Raw genomic sequence first — 23,136 nt, 5'->3', positions numbered from 1 at the left:
ATGAGTATATTCAAAACCCTGGCAGAAAATTTATACTAATAATACAGGGAAAGGAGTTTAACAACTATACAATTTGTTCATGTAGGTCTGCAGTAATTCTGCAGAGCTGTACAGCTCTTAGGAAGAACAGCTCCTGAACGCTCTACAAAGAACACTACCTTATAATACATCTCACCTCTTGTTGATCCTCTTGACTGCATCCCAACAAAACATAGACAAGGATGTGTGGAAGTAGATAAATTGTCACTTTATAGTCATTCTTCATCATAATATTGCAGCAATCAAAAACTTTTCTGGCAAGATCATGTCGCACCTATAGAAAAGTATTATTTCCAGGAAAAGCATCATTGCAAAAGTGCAAATGCCTGCAATTAAGAGGGTTTTTTTTGTTGACAAATACAAATTCTATTCCATCAAATAATTTTAAGATACTTGTCTCCTACAGAAGGTTCATCAGACTTACACCTGCAACATGGATGCCAGATGGCAGCTGCCATTACATGTATCGGTTGCTGATACCACAAAAAGACAGGCAAGCATCGCTTACATGTTCCACTTTTCCATGTTTTCTACACCATTGTGAACTTGCACTGGCTATAGAAAAAACCTTAAGGCTGGGAGTCTACTACTGCACTCAGCCTCTCTTCTGCCCTTAAAAGCCTGCAAAAAGTAGGAAATTATGAAAACATTCAATTCTTCTCTGTCTGAAGCAGAAAGAGGACAGTAGCTACTGAGCTATTGTGATTAAATTCACTTCTTAAAGCAGTTGATTTAGAAGTGAAATTTTCAGTGGGTCACCTACATGTTGGAAAGGGGAAAGGAAAGGAAGAAAGAGACAAATACTTTTTATGTGCTGGGACTATGGAGCTATAGGGAAATGAAAGAAATCCTTCAGAAACTGAGAAGTTAAATTTGAGGTTTTCCGGAAGCATTTCAGATACTCTTCAGAAGCATTTGTCAGTGCCTTCAGATATACAAGAGTCTCTGGACAAGGACAAGCTTCCTAGACTTTTGGCTTTGACACTACGTGTGAAGCCTAGACAAGAAACAACAATGCTGGGGAAGGGAAGGTGCATGGTTACCTTGATAATGCCAGAAGTTTTTAGGTATGTGCTTTAACAGGCCAATAGAGAATAGGCATATTCCCCCATCCATCCCTGACTTTCAAAAACCAAAATGTAGTTCAAGAACTGTGTTGTATATACCAATATAGAGAGCAGATTTATTCTCTTACCTTTGTTATAAGATAACCTGCCCAAGTTGCCGACCATTCTGCAAAATTATCACCTAATTTGCTTAAGTAAATTGGCTTCTTCATTTTAGACCAATTTACAGCCTTTTGATAACTCTTGTACCTGTAATTTAAAAATATTTGTTCAATAAAACTAACTTTTTTATTTAATATAATAAAAAACAATAGCACATCGTTAATTATGAAGTTCCCTAACTGGAATCATATTAGGCTTCATCTTCTGAATCTTTTAAAAAAGAATTAAGAAAATACTTTCAGTAGTCAACATATTTTATTCTAGAGTTTCTTAAAATGAAACATGAAATACCAACAACCTAACATGTTACCACAATTTTTAAGTATATTTCAAAGTGCTGTTCAAATCAGTTTTTTGAGTACTACGTTTTTGACAGGAAAAATCCAAAACATATATGAAAGCCAAGAAACGCCAAAAAGTTTGTTTTCTAAACAGGTAAAAAACTTAGATGAGCATGACGGTCTTCATGAGGAAACAGAAAGGAAACATTGTTGATTATTTCAAATTAAGGTGCATACATAATCTGAAGTTTTCTCCACAATATTTTTATTATTAATTCAACAAAATAAAAAGCAAAATTAAAACCCAATGAACTCTTCCTACTTCTATAAAGGGTAGCAGTAAAGGGATATTAATGGATTTGAGTACAAACTCAAATGCTAGTGAGAATTTGTACAGCGGAAAGAACAGAAATAAAAACTTCAAAACATTGTATAAGAAAGACAATGCTCTACGGACAAACAGGCAGATCTGGGCAAAGCATGAGGTGAGAATTTTGCTCTTTTGATTTACGGAGAACTACATTCAAGGAAGTGCTAATTCAGATTTACATAGAAAGACCTTATTTGAATTTTGTATATACACATATCACTCTTCACAGAAGAGTAACAATCACAAAACTAAATGAAGTTATTGCCAACCTGGAGAAAAAAAATGTTTTTAAAGCTGTTATGAAAATAAATTGCTTAAGTTGTCATATACCGTGTATTTAAGTGAGGTTCCAAGATTTCCTGCACGTGCTCAGGAAACCTCCTCCAAAGCCTGGAGCCTGGGCAGTCAGTGTTTGTCTCTCTACAGTCATAGATAGACAATAACTCCTGAAAAGGCATGGTTTACATGACCAAGTTAGCACTGAAAATATTTCATGACCACGGTAGTAATAAAAACTGTGTATATACAGAAGTAACAAGATAGAAGTTACAGAATATTTAAATCAGAAATTATAACTGCAAAACTTCCATCCAACATTGTTAATTCCTTATTACTAGGCAGTCTTGATTTTGACTAACTATTGATTCCTCAGATTCTCCAGTTGGTGTTTGGATCACTTTATCCTGTATTCTTCACATCTGCCAATAAACCAGGACTAGAAGTTAGTCCGAGTCCTCCTTGTGCATAAGCTAATGAAATTCTCTTATTCCGCTGACTTATTTTTTCCTGGAGCGAAGAATTGTTCTGAAGTTTTCACAAAGATTAAAAAAAAAACAAAAAAACAAAAATTGGCAAACCAGCACAGAAGACTAAAGTCCGAAAATAAGGGTAGGCCCACTTCCAGTTGCTTCTTAAAAGTGGAAGCAGAAATCCTCTTAGGAATACTGCTTTTCATTTCTGCCTATGGAACCTGCACCATTTCTAAGTCAGTCTCAGGATTACTCCTTGAATCAATATGTATGGACTGTTAGTTACCTCTGAAACATCAGTTCTCTCCTAAAATATCATGACAAAAAAGCAAACAAATCATTGTTTATTTGACAACTCACCAGAATTCTAAGTAAGCACTGAGGAGTTTAAAAAATAAAAAATCATTATCCTGAATAACCTTTTACTTTGTAATTTAAAGCTGTATAGAATGAAGTTTCAAATACTTAAACATGTACTTGAGAATGTACACTTATATCGCATAATTCTGCGTTCAGTGTGATAGGAAATAATTTGTGAAGAAAAAATAGCATCTAATCACATATCTTACCTGAATTGCATATGCTGCAGAATCCTGAGCACGAACATTATCAGCATAAGCAAGAAATGCTCTGGTCAGTTCCATTAATAATCCATAGGCAAAATTTGGGTCCTCCACACCAGCCTCAATGACAAACAGAACGCCAGTTTTATTAAAACAAACAGAGTAATAGTGCATCTTTAATCTCCAAATGATCACATTGAAGCCTGACTCTAAACTGTTTTAGATGAGAAAGCAAGTACAGATTTTCAAAGGGTCTAAAGATAAGAAGTTCCCTACTACCCAGTACTTTTAAAAAACCCTTAATACTAAACAGAACACTACTGCAACACTTCTTACCACAAATGTAAAATGTTTTCCTTGAGTTTCACTTGTTGAAAAATCCAGCCTGCCAGGATCTATGGCTCCCAGTTCACCTAAACATTCTCCACAAAGTAGTCGGGCTTGAGAATTTGCATCCTGGCAGCCAATGAGAAGTACAGTTACCAACTGGGAGATGACTGGCTCCACAGTTTCGCTGTCTGTTACATACTTTATCAATTTTTCCTAGGAAGTTGAAAAATAAAGATGAGTTATTCTACTACCATGTTTATGGTAAATATTCTCAGAAATTTTCCATCTCTTAAGAGTGGAAGAGTAGCTCACTCTTACTTCATATTTCATTTACCCATGACTTTAGGTTAGTGATTGAAATACTGTCATGTTGTAACTATAGTCCAATTGCCCTAAGTTGCTTGTTACCCTAGGAAGGACTAAAACAATGAGTAAGAATGAGGGATTTGGGCCTCAATTAATGATGCTGTCATGGCCAATATTGTATTTCATTATACACCTCTCTACAAACTTCGTTTTCTCTCCTTGTCTTACCAAGAACCTCTCTTCTCTTCTACATTAATCTTTTTCACATATCTTTCCCTTTTCTTCATGTGTTCTGATACTTCCTCTCAATTTCTTTCATGCAGCTGTTGTCATACCTTCTGGTTTCGCTGCCATTTGTATCCTTACTATTTCCCATTTGTTGGTCATTTCTTCACTCTCACTCCCTACAAAGCCCAGGGTTTCAAGTCCTTTAATCAATGCCCACCATTTTAATTAAATTTCCTTTCTTTTTCATTTTGGCCCAACTTTTATTCCCCACATTTAGTTCCACATTTAGTCCAAATACAGAAAAAAAACTTTCTCTTAATAATGTGAAGATGTTTGCCGTTGTTATGTTTAATGAAAACTGAAACCACAGCCAACAAAACAGAGCAAATAGTTCCACAAGTTGTGGTACTAAGTAAGTTTGATTTGACTTAATTATTTGCTAGACTTCCAACTAAGCAAGACATGGAGAGATTTTGCTGACCTGAGCTGCAAGAATTTCTGATTGGCCAGGAATATACACAATGATTGTTTGTTCTTTTAGCTAGGATTTTCTAAAATTTCTGACTGAAGAGTGTCCCACAATCTTATAGCTACTAAGAGGACAGATTTTTTTTTTTTTTTTTTTAATAGGTCACATACACCCCTCTGGGCTAATAACCACATAGATTTGTAAAGCAGTATCTTCGCAACTTGTATATGGCTATAAAATTTATTTGAATATGATCAATGGATTCAAATTTTTGAGGGTGGAAGGCAAAGAAGGAAGAGAAAAAAAAAAATCAAAGGTGTGAGGTAGTCACATATATCTTAATTCTTTCAGATATTACACTCACACACAAAAAATGCTGACTTTAATGTATTAGTCTCCTGATGCAAAAGCTATACATGTTCTAACAGAGAACAAGCCCACCCGACAGATTGCTGAAATGGACTTCTTAGATACGTCTTCCCTCAGAGTTGAAAAAGATAAGAAATATACCACTAGCCTTGCTGAATCAGCATCACACAGATTAGGAGGATTTGAAAGTCCTCCTACAAGGAGACATGTCTTCCATTCTCCCCACTATATTAAGAAATGGCTAGCTTAATAAATTGAGGGGAATAACACACTTGATGTGAACACCCAGTAACAGTAAGGAGTTTTAGACTGTTGGTCCAGATGCTACTTTGATTTATTTTTAATTCTACTGAAGGTTTTCTATACCTGATTTCTATATAACGTTTCTTTCAGGCTGGTAAGCGCGTGAATACGAACATCCACATTCTCATGCTGAATAGCTCTCATAGACAGCTGCAGTGTTGTCTGCAAGTCGGTGCTTTTGGAGGATTCCTAAACAAGACATGACATAAAAAGTTCAAGTTAAATATAACAGGAATATGGTTAAGCAGCCTCTCAAAGAACACAAGTGAGAACACAGACAAACAACTACCTTTCTGCCTACATTCTCACCTATATCCATATACCACTGTCTTCCTGTCTATTTTTTAAAATGTCTTCTTCAAAAAGGTGCTATATTTACACTTTTGTGTAAATAGAATGATGGTGTAAATAAAAATTATTAAATCAGAAGAAAATGCTTTGCTTTGAGCACCTCTATCTAAAATCAAATTAATTTTTAGTTTTTTTACCTCATTCCCACTAAATAATTGCTACTTCCCATCTACTACCTAACCATTCTGAGGGCAGGCAAAAGAAATGGACCATAGAGTACTCCTAAAAATAGACAAACTTTGTTACCTTTAAAGAGAATACGGAAGAGGGATCAAATTATATGTAGCTTCTCTTGTAACACATTCATTGCCATAGCTAATACTGCTGACTTTTAACCTTATAATCTCTTTAGTCTCAAAAAGATGAAAAGTCAGTGTTCAGAAGATGCTACAGAAACAAGCATGTTAAATGTAAGCGTATTTAACTCCTAAAGAAGAATCAGAACCTTCTTCAAAGTATTCCTGCGATACACAAATTCTGTTTTGTTGTGGAGGCAGATAAACACTATTTCCACTTAACAATAAACTTCACGTTTTCCTCACTTGTCATGAATTTGATGCATTTAAATTAAACAAATAAATAAAAGAAGCTGTACCTTTCTGTATTCCTGAAGGACGACCTGAATTTCTTTTAGTTCTGGAAGGTCAGGCAGAAAATATATTTCATGTAAAAAGTCTCGTACTGCATCCCTAATAGTTACAAAAAAAAATATTGCAAAGAACATAACAAGCATTAGTTGGATCAGAAAAATCTTTAAAAATCCATCAAAAGAAAGCAGTGAAATGTAATGACTAGAAGAGCAAAGGCTTGAAAAGGAGGAAAAAGTAAAGTCCATGAATTTGTAATCTAATTAAGTATACGTATTAAACAATTTGTTTCTCTTATTACTCAACTAAGCCACAGGTATTTCTCCTCTATACTTCAAATTACTTCGTCTTTTAAAGACAGTTCTTTCCAAAGCTTTCAAACTTGCCATCCACCTCTACCGGATATGGGTCTCCTTATTTTGGACACTGGCCAAAGGGTGAGACTAATCCCATTTGATGTGAGTCCAGCTCCAGTTTTCCTCATAAGAAAAGAAAACACACAACCAAAGAAAAGAATTCTGTGTTCCTAACATGAAAGAATCTCTTTCAATTTTGCTACTATGGGCTTCTAGAAGAGCCTTATTATTCATATTGTCACCTTTTATTTTGAATACTGTTGGTATGATACAGTGCAAGAAAAATGAAACCCCAGCAAAAGTAATCGAGATATAAACTATCACCATTCCTTTAAAAAAAAAAAAAAAAAAAATCATAATTTTAAGCTACAAAACATAAGATGAAAAAGAATTAAGACTCAACATTGTCTTCAAAAAGGTTAAGTCACGAAAATTTAAGTCTTTTGTATCAGACTTCAATTTTATTTTCAGTTGGTGTGACCACTTGTGAAGAGGATGTACGAAATCTTACTCAACATTAAATTCTGTGTATTTCATAATTATAACTCTAGTTATTGAAAGAAACAAAGAACTCGTTTCCTCCCTATTTCCAACTCTGTACACTTCTCTCTAGCTTAGAGCAAATGTTAGCAATCATTGTTATTCTGTTTGCGTGCCCTGTAGAGGGAAGTCATTTTCCGTACCAGCAGAAGAAATGCAGAAGTCTGAAAACCTGGCAGGGGGAAGTGTCTGAATAGGTTGTAAATTGGCCATAGCATCATATACTTTCATAAGGACAATATAAAAACACCTTTTCAGCTGAGGCTATCACTTCTCAAATTTCAAAATCTCACTGCAATTTAGAGAAGTGGGACTTCTATAGAACAACATACTATTTTGCAGAAAAACAATTTTTCTTGTCTCTGTGCTGGACAACTTTAATTTAGGGTTATCCCCATTCCTATTACAGGGTTTAATCCATATAATTGAAAACATTTTGTACGGTACCTGTTCTCAACTATGAGAAAGTAAAATACTGCTGTAGTTTCCTTTGGTTGGGTATGTATAAGGGGCAATAACGCTACTATCACATGACTAAGCAAGGATCCAAGGTATGAATGGTCCAGACTTCGAACAAAACAATCCCAGGCTCTAAACAAGACAAGGAAACAACAGTAATCAATGATTCTTCTCTGCATTTTAGGTGACTCATGAGAAGCATTTTAAGTTATTTCAGCTCTGTAGTTTATTATCTAGAACAAAACAAAACAGTGTATCCAAGGACAGAAATGGCAGGTATGTCACTGTTTGGGTACACTATCAGTTCACCTGCAACACAGTTCTGGAAAGTCATCCTTGTATCTTAGAGCTGTTCTCAGTGTAGTCATCATCTTCACTCTTACTGAACTGATGTGTTTGGGACCCATGAGCTTCATTAAAGACATAAGACTGTTTAAAGCCTAGACATAGAGAAAAGTCATTTTAGTGTATTAGATCTCAGTAAAATGCATACAAGCCATATTTTCTAATAAAACCAGGCTACCCTGGCTTAAGAAATCATAGCCTATAAGACACCAAATTCAGTTTGATGTTTCAATAAGGAATTTGGGGATTAGAGGAAAAAAGAATGAAAGGGGTTCTGTAATGACAGGATTGTACCAAAAGTCATTATTTAGGCTGCTGACAGATTGAGGGAAGAACTGTAGACACCAAAGGAGTTCATGGTTATAGAAGTCTGTTATAAGACATCATTGACTATATTTCCAAAACCTGCTCTTTTCAGCTTCTAAAACTTTGGACATATAGAGAAAACAAACAAACTTGCTTTAAAAAAAAAAAAACAACAACCAAAACCAAACCATCAACAACAGAACTGACATACAACTTCTGGCAGAAGTGATTGGTAAGCTTCAGGGAACAGGTAATAGCTCAGCTGTCAATGGGACTGATGAAAGACAGAAGAGAAATACTGAGATGCAGAAAAAGCAGGAGATATTTCAGTCACAGTAACACTGTACCAAACAAGGTAGTAAAACGTCCAGCATGACAGATCAGTAGCACAGGAAGAAACCTGAGCTTGAGGAAAGGTCATGGAAAGGGAAACTCACCAAGAACAAAAAACAGAACAAGAAAAGATAGAAACAATAGCAGGTGCAGCAGAAGAAATTCTATACAAATGAAGAAATTCAAAAAGCGTGAAGACATGGGACTATGAAAATGAGACCATCTCAATGTGAATATCTGAGAAGCAAAAAGCTTCAAAGAACACCAGAGAAAATGGAAAATGCGAAAATGCAGTCCATCAATGTAAAGGTTATATGCATTCTAGCACTGAAAAACTCCCTACAGAAATAATCTGCACTACCTCTGTGAGGTGGCTAAAAGCCCCGTCTTGTGGTTAGAAGAGCTGCCTCAGCAGAGCAGAATTTTCAGACTGTCTCAAGGTGTGAGCTCTAATTTCTCTAAATGCTATCTACTGTAAAGCTGAAAGGAGCTGTTCTGAGAAGGAAAACCCATAAAGCCAAATTTCTCTTGGATTTGCATCTTATTTTCTTTAGCTTTGCCCTTTGGTGCCCTTATAACCCTGTTCCCTGCAGTAACTCCAGTTTTCCCCCATACTCCCTCATCCTCCACTTTTCTTTCACACATAGAAACATACACTTGGTTTCCTCCTCTATAATTACTGGTTGAGTGACTTGTTACATATACCATGTCTGACTGAAATATGTACATTAGCTGAACATTAAAGAAACAAACCAAAACAAACTCTTGAGCTTACACAGAAGTCCTACCCACAGTGAGACCATCAGTTTTCAAGAGTCATGTGGAAACTTTAGTATCTTTGAGACTTCAATGACAGTTGCACAATCATGTTAAGTATGTCTGGAATATTAAAATAGCCCTTGCTTATCTTTGTTTTAATATTCAAAATTAAGTTTACATACCATTTTTTTATCCTCAATGCCAACACTGGAACTCAGTAACTGCATGTTAAAAAAAGCCAAGATACCAAGCAATTTAGGTTGCAGATAATCAGCCTGTGGAGGTGGCAGGGGGGGGAAGAAAAAAAGTAAAAAGTAAATAATCTTACTATTAACACATTCCTAAGCTTAAGAAATTTAAAAAAGCAAGTATGAAATGCTAATTCTGAAAGACAAATAAGAATCCCAAATACATACACTGCTCCTTAAGAAATATCAGTGTAAATGAAAGACATCCCTATTAGCTGTAGGGTTTTTTGTTTTAGTAGGATTTAGGGGTTTGTGTATTTGTGAGTGTGGGGAGGTTGGTTTGTTTGTTTGGGTTTATTACGTTTTGGTTTTTTTATGCATACTTGGTATGTACCTCCCTATTACAGGAACACTTAATATGAAATGCCAGCCTTTCATCCACTTTTTGCTCAAATAAGTGATGTTCAGAGAATGTCAAATTGTCTTCGTTCTCAGACTGGAGAAAAAAATTATGGAACAAAACTGAACATGAATATTTTGATGTCCTTACCATTTGTTCAGGTGATGTTATTTCTCTAGGTCCCTGATAGGGATCATCGTGAGATGCAAATGAAGCCAATATTGACAAACCATTGAAGACTTGTTGATAGTGTTCTCCTATACGCAGTAATAATTCATTATGCAGTCCCTGGTAGTCCTGTCTCAGCAAGCTGCCCAGTTCTATCTCGGTCTCATTCTATAATCAAATAGCAAACAGAAACGAAATCTTCATTTCATCACAATGAAACTAGCATGCTGAGAGACAGGAGGCATTGGACTCTGGTTGATTTACCATAGAAATCAAAGAAAAAGCTTCCAAACAGCTCAATGTTAGATAAACCAAATTTTTAGAGTTTTTAAGTTTGCAAAGTATCTTATAACAGTTCCTCAGAGCCAACAGAACAGATTATAAATAACAACAAGAACAAAACTTCTGCACATACAGTTTCCCCACCTATGCTTTGCAAGACCTAAATTTAAATAAAGCAGAAAGCTCACTATTCATCAATTTTTCCTCCTAATCTGCATGTATAATAAAGCAAATGCCTATTTACCTTGAGGTAATGAAGCGCCCGCTCAAGCTCATCCTTGGAGCAGGAACAGACCAAATGAGAGAAGATGTATTTGAAGTTATTGATTAAAATCTCTCTTCGGTTTACATTCAGCTGTTTTGCTATGGTTCGAATAAGTGTGGAGGCTGCAGGACTAGCCTTGGCTGCAAGGTCAGGAAGCAAAACTTGTAGGGTCCGCTGGTAAATTAAGAACAACACTTAATGGAAACAACAAACAAACAAAAAAACCTTCCAAAAACCCAGGGTTCAGATTTGTTCCATTTGTGTCAGTACAGTACCACACGTCTCTGGTCATACATATGACCCTAGGTGTGAATAAAGAACAACTTAAGTAAGATGGAAATACTTAGTAAAAATGCAGATAAAATAAAAATAATTACTTAAGGAGGTGCTTCATCTAATCAATACTGAGAAACATGCAAACAAAAAGCGAGCTAGCATTTTCCATGTCCATCCAGATACTCCACAAAAGGAAACCTTGAGGGGGGAAAAAAAAACCCCCACACACCACAACAAAAAAACCCAACACACCTACACAAAACAACACTCCCCCAACCTACCAGTCAACTAAAATACTGCTTACTTAACGGTTGTGCATTTCCTATCTACCAACAAGCAAAATACAAGCATGAGTATGAAGCTACTTAGGCTTCAAGTAACAGATATCTAACCAGATCAAGAAGACATCTATCCACAGAACAATAGCTTTCTTCATTTGAAACAAGAAAGCAGACACAATGCAAAAATCATTCCGTACAAAGAATCCCTCCAAGTGCACTAAATCATTAATATAGATATACTCAATGAGTACTCTAGACCTTAGTTAGTTCATCATCTGTCATACTTGAATTAGCTCTATAGCCATCACTGTAAATCCTTGATAAAACTGTTCCTCTGTATTTGAGCTCCCAAGTATTCTATATTATAACAAACAACAGCAACCAGAGAAAAAAAAATTCAGATCTGTGACATTCACAGAAAATTGTGGACTAAAATAGAAATCCACAGGTGCGCGCACACACACACACACACACAGAGAAAAAAAAAAACCTCAAAAGTAAAAAGGACTGACCAACTTACTGAGAGAAAGCGATTTAGATCTGGAAAATCAAACACATTGGCGATCTCAGATAACATGTCCAGAGCCATTTCTCTCTGGTGAGCAGCTGTTTGTTTCTGTAGCTCATTACCCTGGCATGGAGCACTCAATACTGCCATCTGGCTGGAGTGCAGGGATTCCACTAGAAACTGAGTATGAAGAAATATATATTCAGTATTATTTCCCCCTTTTTCGCTCTCTATAAATAAACAAGAGTTTTGCTCCTCTTTCTATGCATCTGTTTTTCCTTCTCATTTATTGCACATAGATCTATGATTATTACTTTGTGATAGAACTGGATTATCACCCACTTAACAATTACATTTAATTTTGCAACCCAGACATTGCATTATTAAAAAAATATTCAAAATTAGATAAGTCTGCTTTTGATAATTTTCTTTTAAGCAGAACTTCTGTCTTTAGGCAATGGGTATAACAAAAGAAGAAATCAATCATGTCAGTATTATGCCTGTAAAACACTGACTTCAATTCCAATTTTAAATCATAGCCTCTTGTGGCAATGGTACCACAGAATGCAAGAAACTCTGTTTCAGAATGACAGCATCTCAGGAATAAAAAAGAAAAGCAATACTGTTGAGGGGAGAAGACCATGACAAAGTCAAAGATTGCCCATTCCCTCCTGAACATTTGTGAGGGATTTTTTGTTTTGTTTTTCAAATCACTTCTTTCTTGTCCTATGAGATTTCACCTTGTAAAATACTGTCATTTTTACCTTTAATACCATTTTCAAAATACACAAAAAGAACCTAAACATATGCCTTTCTAAACACCACCAATTCTTTTCTTTTTACCTGACAGATAGGCTTCTTGTACTGACTGAAAAAAGCTTGCAGTTTTATGGACTTAGCTGCCGCCAGGGATCGAATTTCTGTGTATGCTGCTCCAGCCACAGAAGCTGACTTGGACAACAAACAGTGTAACAAATGCAAGAGGGCAAATGGTACCAAATCTCCCTTTGATGCCCTTACAAAGTAAGCAGAAGAAAAAGAATTAAAAAGGAAAAAAGAATCATTGCATTAATAAAATGACTTAAGAACATACAATTACAATAACGCAAAATGACTCATCATTGTATTTGCATAGCTTATCTGTGCTTCCTATGGCAGGGCAGAAGAAAATTAGGAATATTCCATATCAATCAACAGCTTAATACAGTTGCAAAGGACTCTGGACAAAGGCTGACCTTGAAATAAGTAATTTAATCTTACATTTACACTTGAACAAAAAGTTACTTTGCATCACAAACTGATAGTACTTCGCAATTTTCAAGATGCTATCAAAAATACCTTCCAATATCTCCTGTTGTGAGAATCAAGGTATCTTTAAGCTCACTATTTCTTGATATTTTGGCATTTGTATAGGCTTCCTTCATTCTTGAAACAAACAGCTGGAACACATGAAAACAAAACAAAAAAAATAATTTTAGAGTGTTTGACATCAGTGAAACAAAAACCATAGTAAGTTAGGCAAAACAACTAAAAATAAATATTAATTCACCTCTTTTATGAATCCTTCTTCAGAGTCTAAGGATTCTAGTATGTTCTTTATGCAGTCACTGAAAGCCACTCTTACATCTTTGTCTGGATCTTCCATCAGATTTAATAAAGACCCAACAAGAATCTTCACACTGGACTCATCAGTGTTAAAATCCAGATGTTTGCAAAGATGAGGTATATTTTCTATAAATGCTGGGTGACATAGGTTGAAGGAGGAAAGGAAAAAATATTTTTAATGCTTTTTAAAAATCTACTGAAGTGCACAAAACAGTGATGCAAGTAAGCCATAAAGCACACTATATTTTTTTATCAAAAGAGTAAATATCATCAAACCAGACAAGCTATTTACAATTCAGATTTTATCAAGTATTACATTTCTAGATATAGCCATAGACCAAAATTAAGCCAAGGTAGTTCAAAAAGAATATCATTGACAACATCAAACATTAGCAGTGTTATCAACTGAACTACAACATTTCAAGCACCATTATAGCTATAAAACAAGCAATATAGAAAAAAAGGAATGGAGAAAGGCATGGAAGTAGCGACTTAGTACCTCATATAGAAGTGCAAAATGTTAATAAAAGTCAGGTCACACACCTAGCTTTACTGAACTGGATACTTTGTTCTCGAGGAGAATAAGAAATGGCTTGAAAATGCAGGCTTGCACAGAACAAGTTTTCTCATGAGCAGAAGTCACAGTAAGGCTGCTACATAAAATATCGTAAGTAACATGCTTAATAGCAGAGTCTGTTAAGGAAGGTCGCACACTGAATGTACCAGAAAGACAGCAAGATAATTTCCCAACTATAGCAGCACAAGCCTCCTTGACTAGCTCAGACTCATCTTTGATTTGATTTCTGAAATGGAAACAAAAATGAAACCATTTTAGTAGATCATTTACCTAGAAATTTGTATTTCTACGTTGTCTGAATTCTCTAACTATACTAGAAGTACTATTAGGACAATTTAAGCATCTGTCCTGCTAAATTATCTTTCTCCTGTTCAGATTACCCCCAAGTTCTATTAAATTTCTGAAGTAGCACTGGGCATGGTGAGTCTGGAATGTTATAAAGAAGCTGAAGACTAGACACAATAGGACAGAAAATACCAAGACATACATACAAAAGGCAGAGAAATTGGAAAGATTTTAAGAGACATATAGACAAATATCATGTATATTTAACTGACAAAGATACCTCTTTTCCCCTCCTTAGTTTAAATTTATTAATTAGAAATGGGGTTTTCAACTAGCGAAGGAACTTGTATACTGACATGGTAAGCGAACACTATTCTATCATACAGACATTGTCACTTACACCTATCCTGTTGATATCTTACAATTTCTGAAACTGAGATCTCGCAAATTCTGGATGAAAGAGAAATAAATTATTTTGGTGCTTATACTACATTTCTTATTGTCCATTTTTCTTCTTGCATGAAGACAGAAAAGCAGCATTAATACATACAAAAGAGCTTTGGGAATCATACTGCAGGACTGCACACTTGGTGGATGAAGCAGGAGAGAGAATCCTTTAACACAAGTAGCCCGAATTACTTCGTGGGGACTTTGTAGTGCCCAACGATAAATGGATTTCCTCCAATCCAGACAAATGTTTCTTGGGAAGAGAGACAGAAGGAACACACAGTGTGACTGAGTTTGGGGTGCTAAAGAGAAAAAACAGAATAAAGTAGATAATTACTTGATTTAAACTTTGAATATCATCAATCATTATAAGAGGGCAAAGAAAATAATTCCAGAGAGATATTACATTTTATATACTTTAACATACTTACAGAAAGCCTGTGCAGTTTTTTGACTCAAAACTAGAGGATCAAACCCATAAGCAGATGGCTTGAAAGAAGAATCATTGGGATGGCTGTAAATCCAGGGCAGAGACAGCAATCCACATAAGTTATCAAGAATCTGACCACTCAGTGGAATTTTCACTAGGGGGAAAAAAAACCAAAACAAAACAACAAAAAACCTGATACTTCTACAGCTCTGTATAGTTTATAAAACAGATGCACACTTTATGTTCTTAATTTGCTACAAAATGTTATTTTTCCTATCAGCAAAGATTAGTATCACTATTCCCACATGTTGATATCCTACATTTTAGACATATAATAATAAATGATGTAGTGCTACATCAAAACAATCTAAAAATTTTATTAAACAGTTGACAGCATGTAATACATGAGCAGCAGAATGAATACAACTTTGGTATCTCTGGATTTGTACAAAGACACTCAGGTGGACTTTGGCATGGCTAGTAAACTGAACTCGTAGTAACATTTTAGTCTTAGTAGAGTCTGTCCTCCATCCTACTAGCTACTTTTAAAAAACCATGCAAGTACTTAATATTTTTACTACACTTCCTGCATGCCATATTTGCTGAAGCTGGTAAGAAGCTTTGAAATCTTTGAGTGAAACAGAGATAGCAAGGCATGCTGCCTCTGGGTATTTTAAAAACTGCTAAAAGTTCATGTCTTTCTTGTGCCTATTCGCTGTCCCCATGTAGTCTCTTGTTCAGATAAAAATCAATAGAAGTACAGACAAAGACTAGTAAATCATGTTCAAAAAGAAATGCAAAGGAAGCTCTCTAAACAGAGAAGAATGCTCTTTTTCTTTAACCTTTTTTGTACAGGAATTGGAGTTCTAACACAAAATCTATAATTTCAGTACCTGTACCACAACAGACCAATTTAGTCAGATGCATTCCTAATTTACAAATCCAATAAAAGACATGCTAGTTTAAAGGATTTCTCACCTTGTGCATACAGCAAAGCATCAAAGATTTTCACTACTCTGTCAATCACTTGTTCTAGGTTAGCAATCTGCGTAGCAGCCTCTAACAGGTTTCTGCAGACTTTCACTACTCTTGTGATAAAATCAGAGGAAATCCATGTGAACTGTATATTCACCACTGAATCTGAGGAGCTCGGAGTATTCTTACATGTGTCAGAGTTACACAGATGAGTTACTTTATGATCTATGCTGTTAAAATAGAAACCACATGATCAGTGCAACAGACTATTAACATTTAATACTGTATTGCTCGTAAGCAAAGTTACTATGAAAATGTACTTCTTCAAAACATACAGGACTTATCCAATACTGATACATGGACAGGCATTAAAGTAATCCACACAAATCATAATAACAGTTACAAGAAATTATTGGTCTCACGGTTTCACCTTGGTACCTTTACCTGGTAGAATTTGTTGGGGGAGAACAATGAACTATGCACAAAGCAGCTAGTCGCAGAATTACAGCAATTCCTTCTACAATCTGAAGAATATCCGCTGTCAGAATTTCTTTCTCAAGGACAAATATTAAGGATGCAGCTTTCTTTGTGATGGCATTCCATAGAGTGCTCTTCAATTTCACATCTACAGGACTAAGTCTGCAATTTGACCACATTAATTATTTTCCAACACGCACTTTTTTTTTTTTCAGAAAAGGTAAATCATCATAGCAAAACCAGAGCTAATCCATGTTGGATACAGGATTAGGAAAATACCAAATGAAGCTTTATCTTAAATGTGCTCTTTGGGAGAACAAGATACTAACTCTGAAGTTAAGTATGATGCAAATCAGACTCACCTGAAAGGCTATAAAGATATAACTCTACAATCCTTGGAAGGTCATGGTGACCAGGGTGGTTCCTGATGGCTATAAAAAGGCAAACGTTACACCCATCTTCAGGAAAGGCAAAAAAGAGGATTCAAGGAACTATAGGCCTGCCAACCTAACCTCATTCCCTGCGAAGGTTATGGAAAAAGTCTTCCTTAAACTAATTTCTAGCCACATAGGGGACAAGATACTGGGAACAGCCAGCACATATTTACCAAGGGCAAATCATGCCAGACTAACTTGATTCCTTTCTACAATGAGACAGGTAGCTCTGTGGATAAAAGGAGAACTGCTTATTCGAAGGACCTCAACTGGCTGGAAAACTAGGCTGACAAGAACCTCATGAAGGACAACAGAGACATAAGAAAAGTCCTGCAACTGGCACAAAAAACCCCGTGCAACACAACAGGCTGAGGGCTGACTGGCTAGCAAGCAGCTTTGGAGAAAAAGACCTGATTGACTTGTGGAAAAGTTGAATATAACAGCAGTGTGACTTTGTTGCAAAGAAGGTCAACTACATACTGGGCTGTATTATCAAGAGTGAAGGCTGATCATGAGCCCACACGTGGAGTACAGCATGCTGGAGCCAGTTTTGAGTGCCCAAATACAAGAAAGAGATCAACATGCTGGAGCAAGGCCAAGATAATCAGGGAGCCAAAGCACAGCACAAGCAAAGGCTGAGAGAACTGGCTTTGTTCATCTGAGAACAACCTGACTTAACTAGACCTGCTTTAAGCATGTCCAGTGCAACAGCATAGCCACATACATGGTTCTGTCATTCTGTATGTATTCTCTCAGCTTTTCTGTTTTCAGTGTGTAAAAATGAAAATAATTTGCATTGAACACATTAAAAATACAGTCTCTTTAACTGAAGTTTGGCTTAAAAATCATCTGTAGATTCAGATCCCTCAAAATATCATTTAGATCTTTCCTCAGAAGATCTTTCAACGTGGCTGTTATGAAGAAACTACCTCAAAAAAGTTGTCATTTGTTATTCTTCACTACCAAATTACTATAAAAGTAGTTATGAATAAGTGTCATACATCACTGGTGTAGGTGATTTCTTTGGATGCTTTGTTGGTAGGCTTAGTCGTCGTCTTTTCTCTGGAACTTCATCGCTGCTGCTGCTGTACCCATCAGTATCAGAAGTATCTAGCTGGTTCTGATGAAGCTCCTGAAAGATTTCTTCCATTTGTGTTTTTAATGCTGTATAAAGTGGACTCACCAGATACTGGGAACGACAAACAACAGAGGTACCATGATGTATGCTATGCCTTACTTCTCAAAGACATGATATTATTGTTTCTGACTTAAAATATAAAATTTCAAAATATTACAGTAACAAAGTTCTTAAAAACCTTTCTGTTCAAAATTTCTGTTCAAAAATCTTAATTACAAGATGAAAACTCTCATAAGCAATGAAGTTTCCTGTGTTCCTACCAGAGAGAATGCAGCTTGTGCAGCTGTTGCCCAGTTCTTGCTATAATACCTTGCTACCAAAGCCATCAAGACAGACACCCTAAGTTTAAGAGACAATAGATATGATATGCATGTGGGTGTATAGGGTAGAGAGAACACTCAGCATATCAACACCTCATTATTAACACCTCTTTATGGTTTTAAACTAAAAGAGGGTACATTTAGATTGGACATAAGGAAGAAATTTTTTATGATGAGGGTGGTGACAAATGGGAACAGGTTGCCCAGAGAGGTGGTAGATGCCCCATCCCTGGAAACATTCAAGGTCAGGTTGGACGGGGCTCTGAGCAACCTCATCTAGTTGAAGATGTCCCTGCTTATTGCATGGGGCATGACTAGATGGACCATTAAAGGCCCCTTCTAACCCAAACTATTCTATGATTCTATTTTAATTCAAACGTTTCTGTCTGCCTGTCCAATAAATATGACTAAAAGCGTATGGTTAGAAAGTAAGAACAGCTCAGATGAAGGGAAATTACTTGTAAAGCTGCCCTTATATGAGCATACTCTGTGCCTTAGCTCCATTTTATACTATGATTACAGACAGACCCTTGTGCCTGCATAGCTTCTCAACAGTTTAACACATCTGAAAAACATAGGGTCCAGCTACATCCAACTAATTAAAGAACTCTGACCTGTACAAATATGTGAAACAACTGAGAAACAAGAAGTATCAATCTAATTATGCAACTAAAAATAGTATTTCCTAGATTTTCGTCTTAGCACAGATCTAGGTTTTTGTACATTATCCATTCACATGATAAATACAGTTTTTAAACTTAACCTACCTCTTGTTCTTCCTGAGTTCCAAGCACATTCACAAAAATTCCGCATATGGTACTGATATTGACTTTTCTTACTTGTAAGGCAGATTCATAGCCAGTTGGAACAAACTCCAGAAAATATTGCAGTATATGGCAAAAAGCAGCTTTCAGCTTTTCAGACCGAAGACACCTAAACACATCACCTTCAAACAATGCACAGAGCTTCTCTAGCAGCATATTCAAGTAGACAGGTTCAATATTTTTGTAAGAATCTGCTTCAAAAGGCAACAATGTCCTCACCAACAGTAAGAGTGGTTCTGCAAAAAGTTCTGATTCTTCAGTACCCATTTCAAGTGCTGACCGTAGAATTCCAAAAAAGACTGTGAAGAAAACACTGGCCAGCTGTTCTGGAGGTCCTCCTAAATGAATTAATTTTACTAAAAACTTCATTGCCAAAGCTTTAACTTTTGGACTGCCATACTCCAACAGGGAGCAGCCTATCCCCCAGAGAATAATATCTTGTCTTACAAAAAACACATCTGCAACAATATCTGTCAGAATTGACATTAATATAACTTCCAAACATTCTACATTGGGCATACCCATCAGCTGTAATGGTGCCAATCTTAAATATCCCACATTGTCACTTGTATTGCTTGAAAATCTCTTTACGGTCACTGGCCAGACCAGTACATCTCCCCAGAGATGCTTTTGTGCATCTCTTTCATGCAGGAAGATTAAGTCTTGGAAAAGCTGTAGCAAGTCTTTTGTTAGTACTTCAAAAATGGAGTAATTCTTCATTTTAAACAGAAAAAGTAAAGAACAAATGACGTCACAGATGTTCTTGTGCAACGTGTTGCAGTTTGGAGTTGCAGCAATTCGTAGAAGCCTTCTTATGATCCAGTTACTAAATTCTAAGACAATAAAAAAGAAACAGCAAACAGAAAATTATTAAGATAAAAACCAAAACCTCCTATTACGAGCACCTCCTGAGAGCAGGTTGCTCATCAGTAAAACAAAAGAAAACTCCCTGAGACAAATGCATGTAGGCTTAGCAAACAGACAACCTTCACTGGGACAATTATTCAGCAGATCTTACCGAAAAATAGGAAAAGGGGAGATGGGGGAGTGCATGGGGGGGGAGGGGGAAGGCAGACATTTTACACTGGGTAGTTCCATATATTTTCCTCTGTCAAAAAAAACCTCAGGCAATTAATACGTGTACAGGATATCTCATCAACATGAACTGGCTAATATCACTAAGCAATGGCAATGAATAAGGTCAAACTCTGTCCTGATAAATTTCCATTATCACAAGTGCAAATCAATTCACAATATTAAAAGTCTATCATAATATTCACTTACTCATAAATACATAACGCTGAACTTACGAATCTACCTTTTCCCCATTTTTTTTTTTGTATGATCCCATTGTCAGAAAATTTAAATCCTGAAAACATCAAGCTTCAACATAAACATTTTCAACCAACTCACCAATGCAACTGCATTTGGTTTCCTCCTGATTTCCATCCACGTTTACAAACATAAGAGGGGAAGATTTCATGATATGTTGAATAAAATCAAGCAACATTACAGAACTTGGCTGTGAATCTGATTTCTTAAGCAGTTCTAAAGCAACTTTAAAAAAAAGAGGAGACACATTTCTGAATTAGCATTGCAATAAGTCAACTTCACAAATTTTGTTCACATCTAAAGAGAAAGAAGAAATTTATTACATAAAATACTATGATATAGTATTAAACCTGTATAATTATCTATTGGGAGTGTGCTTTATTAGTCCATGATAATGATTTTGTGCATATTGTAAACCCGCTATGTGACACCAAACTGTATGAAAAAAAAAAAAAATTACTCAGCTTAGATATTATTCATTAACACTACATGCATTAACATTTAGTTAGTATTACATCCAACTGTTTGATGAGTGAAGAATAGCAAATAGTTAACATCTTAATTTTTAATCACACAATTTTCCCTAGGTTTATGATCTTTGTAGGAAAAAACCTCTAAGAATTGTTCTAAATCTCCAAGAAATAGAAGTTTTTAAATGGTAACTTCAGCTTACGAATCAGAAAGTTTAGCAAAATACTAAACATATCTAATGATGCTGTACAGCTCCATTGAAAGAGGTATCTGAATCACATCAGATTTATCGAATTCCACATGGTTAGTTAGCATAAGAAGGAAACTATCTCAGATTCAGATAGCAATTAACCAGAAAAGTTATATAGTAATGATAAAATACAAGACTTATGTATTCAAAAGCAGTATCTAAAGCAGATTGGCTTTTTGGTTTTATTTTTACAGCCTTCCCTTTCAGGACTATAAGCGAATTAACAAACACATCATCTGAAGAGTAACATAGGTATGATATTTAAATTGATCAATTCACTAGACAAAAGATCAGTCTTGCTGAGACAGCTACATGAAATTATACCTTTGAAACAGCAAGTTACCCTTACAGTGATTCTCCTTGATGCAAATGTACAGATAACTACAAATGATAATTTTGTAGTATATGTATTTCATAATTACAAAAATGTTGTTAAATTCCTTTAATAATTGGAAGGTTAACATGATTTAAGGAGTACTAAAATAAGGCTTTGTTAGAATTCTAAAATTAAAAATAAAGCTGTTTACATCAAAGTATTTCAATTCTGAAAGACCCTGTGAGTATTAAGACTTGCAAGCCATATTACTCAATGAACAATCACACTACATGACACTCCTGATTGCGAACATTTATATTCATACAACCCTGCACTGCATTTCTCATCTTCTTTTTTTGTTTTTGATTTAAGTTACTTCAGATCATAATAGAAAATACTTCATCATGGAAGTTATTAAAAAATAAGTCATAAATGGTATTGCATTCAACTACTAAACCTTTGTTGAAATGAGAATCGTAACTTTTTTTTTTGGCAGGAATTACTTAAAGCAGATAATAATTTTAAAAGATAGGAACGTAACAGATGTAATACTTACCAACATCTACATCTGTAAGAATTCGGTCAATAAACTGGCAGAGTATTTGTCTTGGTTTCTGCACAACTGTATTGTATTCTTCTGGACTAGCACTAAAATTAAAAGTACATTATTTTGACATTATCCATTATAGAACACAATGTTAAAAAAAATTTTTTTTTTTTTTAATTCTTCAGAAATACAAAGTTTTATGAAGTGCTAAAGATCATTTAATTTTGTTACGCAATTATGTTAGATATATATTAAATCCGTATTTGACAGATTAAGAGATTTAGCTACGTTACTAGCAAGCAATAAACCAGCTTTGATGCAGGAAAAAAAAAAAATTAAAGACCTGTCTCACCTTTGGAATTAACCAAAATTATTCAACTGATTAGCCACTAATACCCTGGGTAAGAAGTGTCAATAGCAACTGCTCAGGTGACTAAGATAGCAGCTAGCTCTTGTCATGTTAAATCTTCAACATACAATTGTACCTCCATATCAACTAGCTGCCTACCACAAAACAAAAGCTGCAGTCTTGATGCTGCCATTAAAACTTTAGAACCAAACATTTTCAAGGTCTCTTAATTCTCAGTGAAACCACACTATAAACACAACGGAAGTCCCCAGGATGCAGGATGCTATGCAGGCCAACACGCCTCTCCCATCAGGTTCTACCAGCACCACCCGTGAGGGAGGGAGCAACCCTGGCAGGCGGTGGGAGGAGAAGGCCACCAGGATGAGGGGAGGGCGCAGGCCCAACCCCAGGAGACCTCACACAGCAGTGGGGAAGGAACCTACTTTTCCACCTCCCCACGCCACACACTGATGCCGAGGCCGGCCCCGCTTCCCCCACACACCCTACAAAGCTGGGTCCGCCCTCCCTGGCCAGCTCCCGCAGCGCCGGGATCATGGAGGCCATCTCCAGGCCCTGCTCGGCCATGGCTCCCGCTTTAAAACAGGCCGCGCGCCGCCAAGGCGGGAACTGTGTGACGGCGCCTGGCAGGACCCAAAACTCCTCCGCCGTCGAACGGGCGGCTGCGCTCCCCCGCGCCCCCGCGCGGCGCTGCTGAAGTT

The 23,136-nt window shown here is 36.1% G+C and overlaps 1 protein-coding gene across 1 annotated transcript in view; it reads right to left on the bottom strand.

The window, feature by feature from the left end:
• Positions 1-23,002, bottom strand: part of ATR (ATR serine/threonine kinase) — a gene marked incomplete at its 3' end in the record, with an annotated part of 40,779 nt that extends 17,777 nt beyond the window's left edge. Inside the window, 26 exon segments of the mRNA XM_009582167.1 lie at positions 176-313; positions 1,235-1,355; positions 2,250-2,365; positions 3,238-3,351; positions 3,568-3,774; positions 5,300-5,425; positions 6,183-6,276; positions 7,518-7,661; positions 7,839-7,969; positions 9,455-9,547; positions 10,011-10,196; positions 10,555-10,749; positions 11,653-11,820; positions 12,484-12,655; positions 12,979-13,079; positions 13,190-13,380; positions 13,789-14,048; positions 14,658-14,856; positions 14,986-15,138; positions 15,963-16,189; positions 16,398-16,598; positions 17,872-18,059; positions 19,096-19,985; positions 20,566-20,709; positions 22,078-22,169; positions 22,920-23,002. Coding sequence (XP_009580462.1) covers positions 176-313; positions 1,235-1,355; positions 2,250-2,365; positions 3,238-3,351; positions 3,568-3,774; positions 5,300-5,425; positions 6,183-6,276; positions 7,518-7,661; positions 7,839-7,969; positions 9,455-9,547; positions 10,011-10,196; positions 10,555-10,749; positions 11,653-11,820; positions 12,484-12,655; positions 12,979-13,079; positions 13,190-13,380; positions 13,789-14,048; positions 14,658-14,856; positions 14,986-15,138; positions 15,963-16,189; positions 16,398-16,598; positions 17,872-18,059; positions 19,096-19,985; positions 20,566-20,709; positions 22,078-22,169; positions 22,920-23,002 — 4,734 coding nt within the window.
• Between the last annotated feature and the right edge of the window lie 134 nt (positions 23,003-23,136).

This window comes from Fulmarus glacialis, unplaced genomic scaffold (assembly GCF_000690835.1).
Source record: "Fulmarus glacialis isolate BGI_N327 unplaced genomic scaffold, ASM69083v1 scaffold34917, whole genome shotgun sequence".
Lineage (NCBI taxonomy): Eukaryota > Metazoa > Chordata > Aves > Procellariiformes > Procellariidae > Fulmarus > Fulmarus glacialis.
Note: the sequence above shows the minus strand (reverse complement) of the source record. Positions and strands in the feature narration are given on the sequence as shown.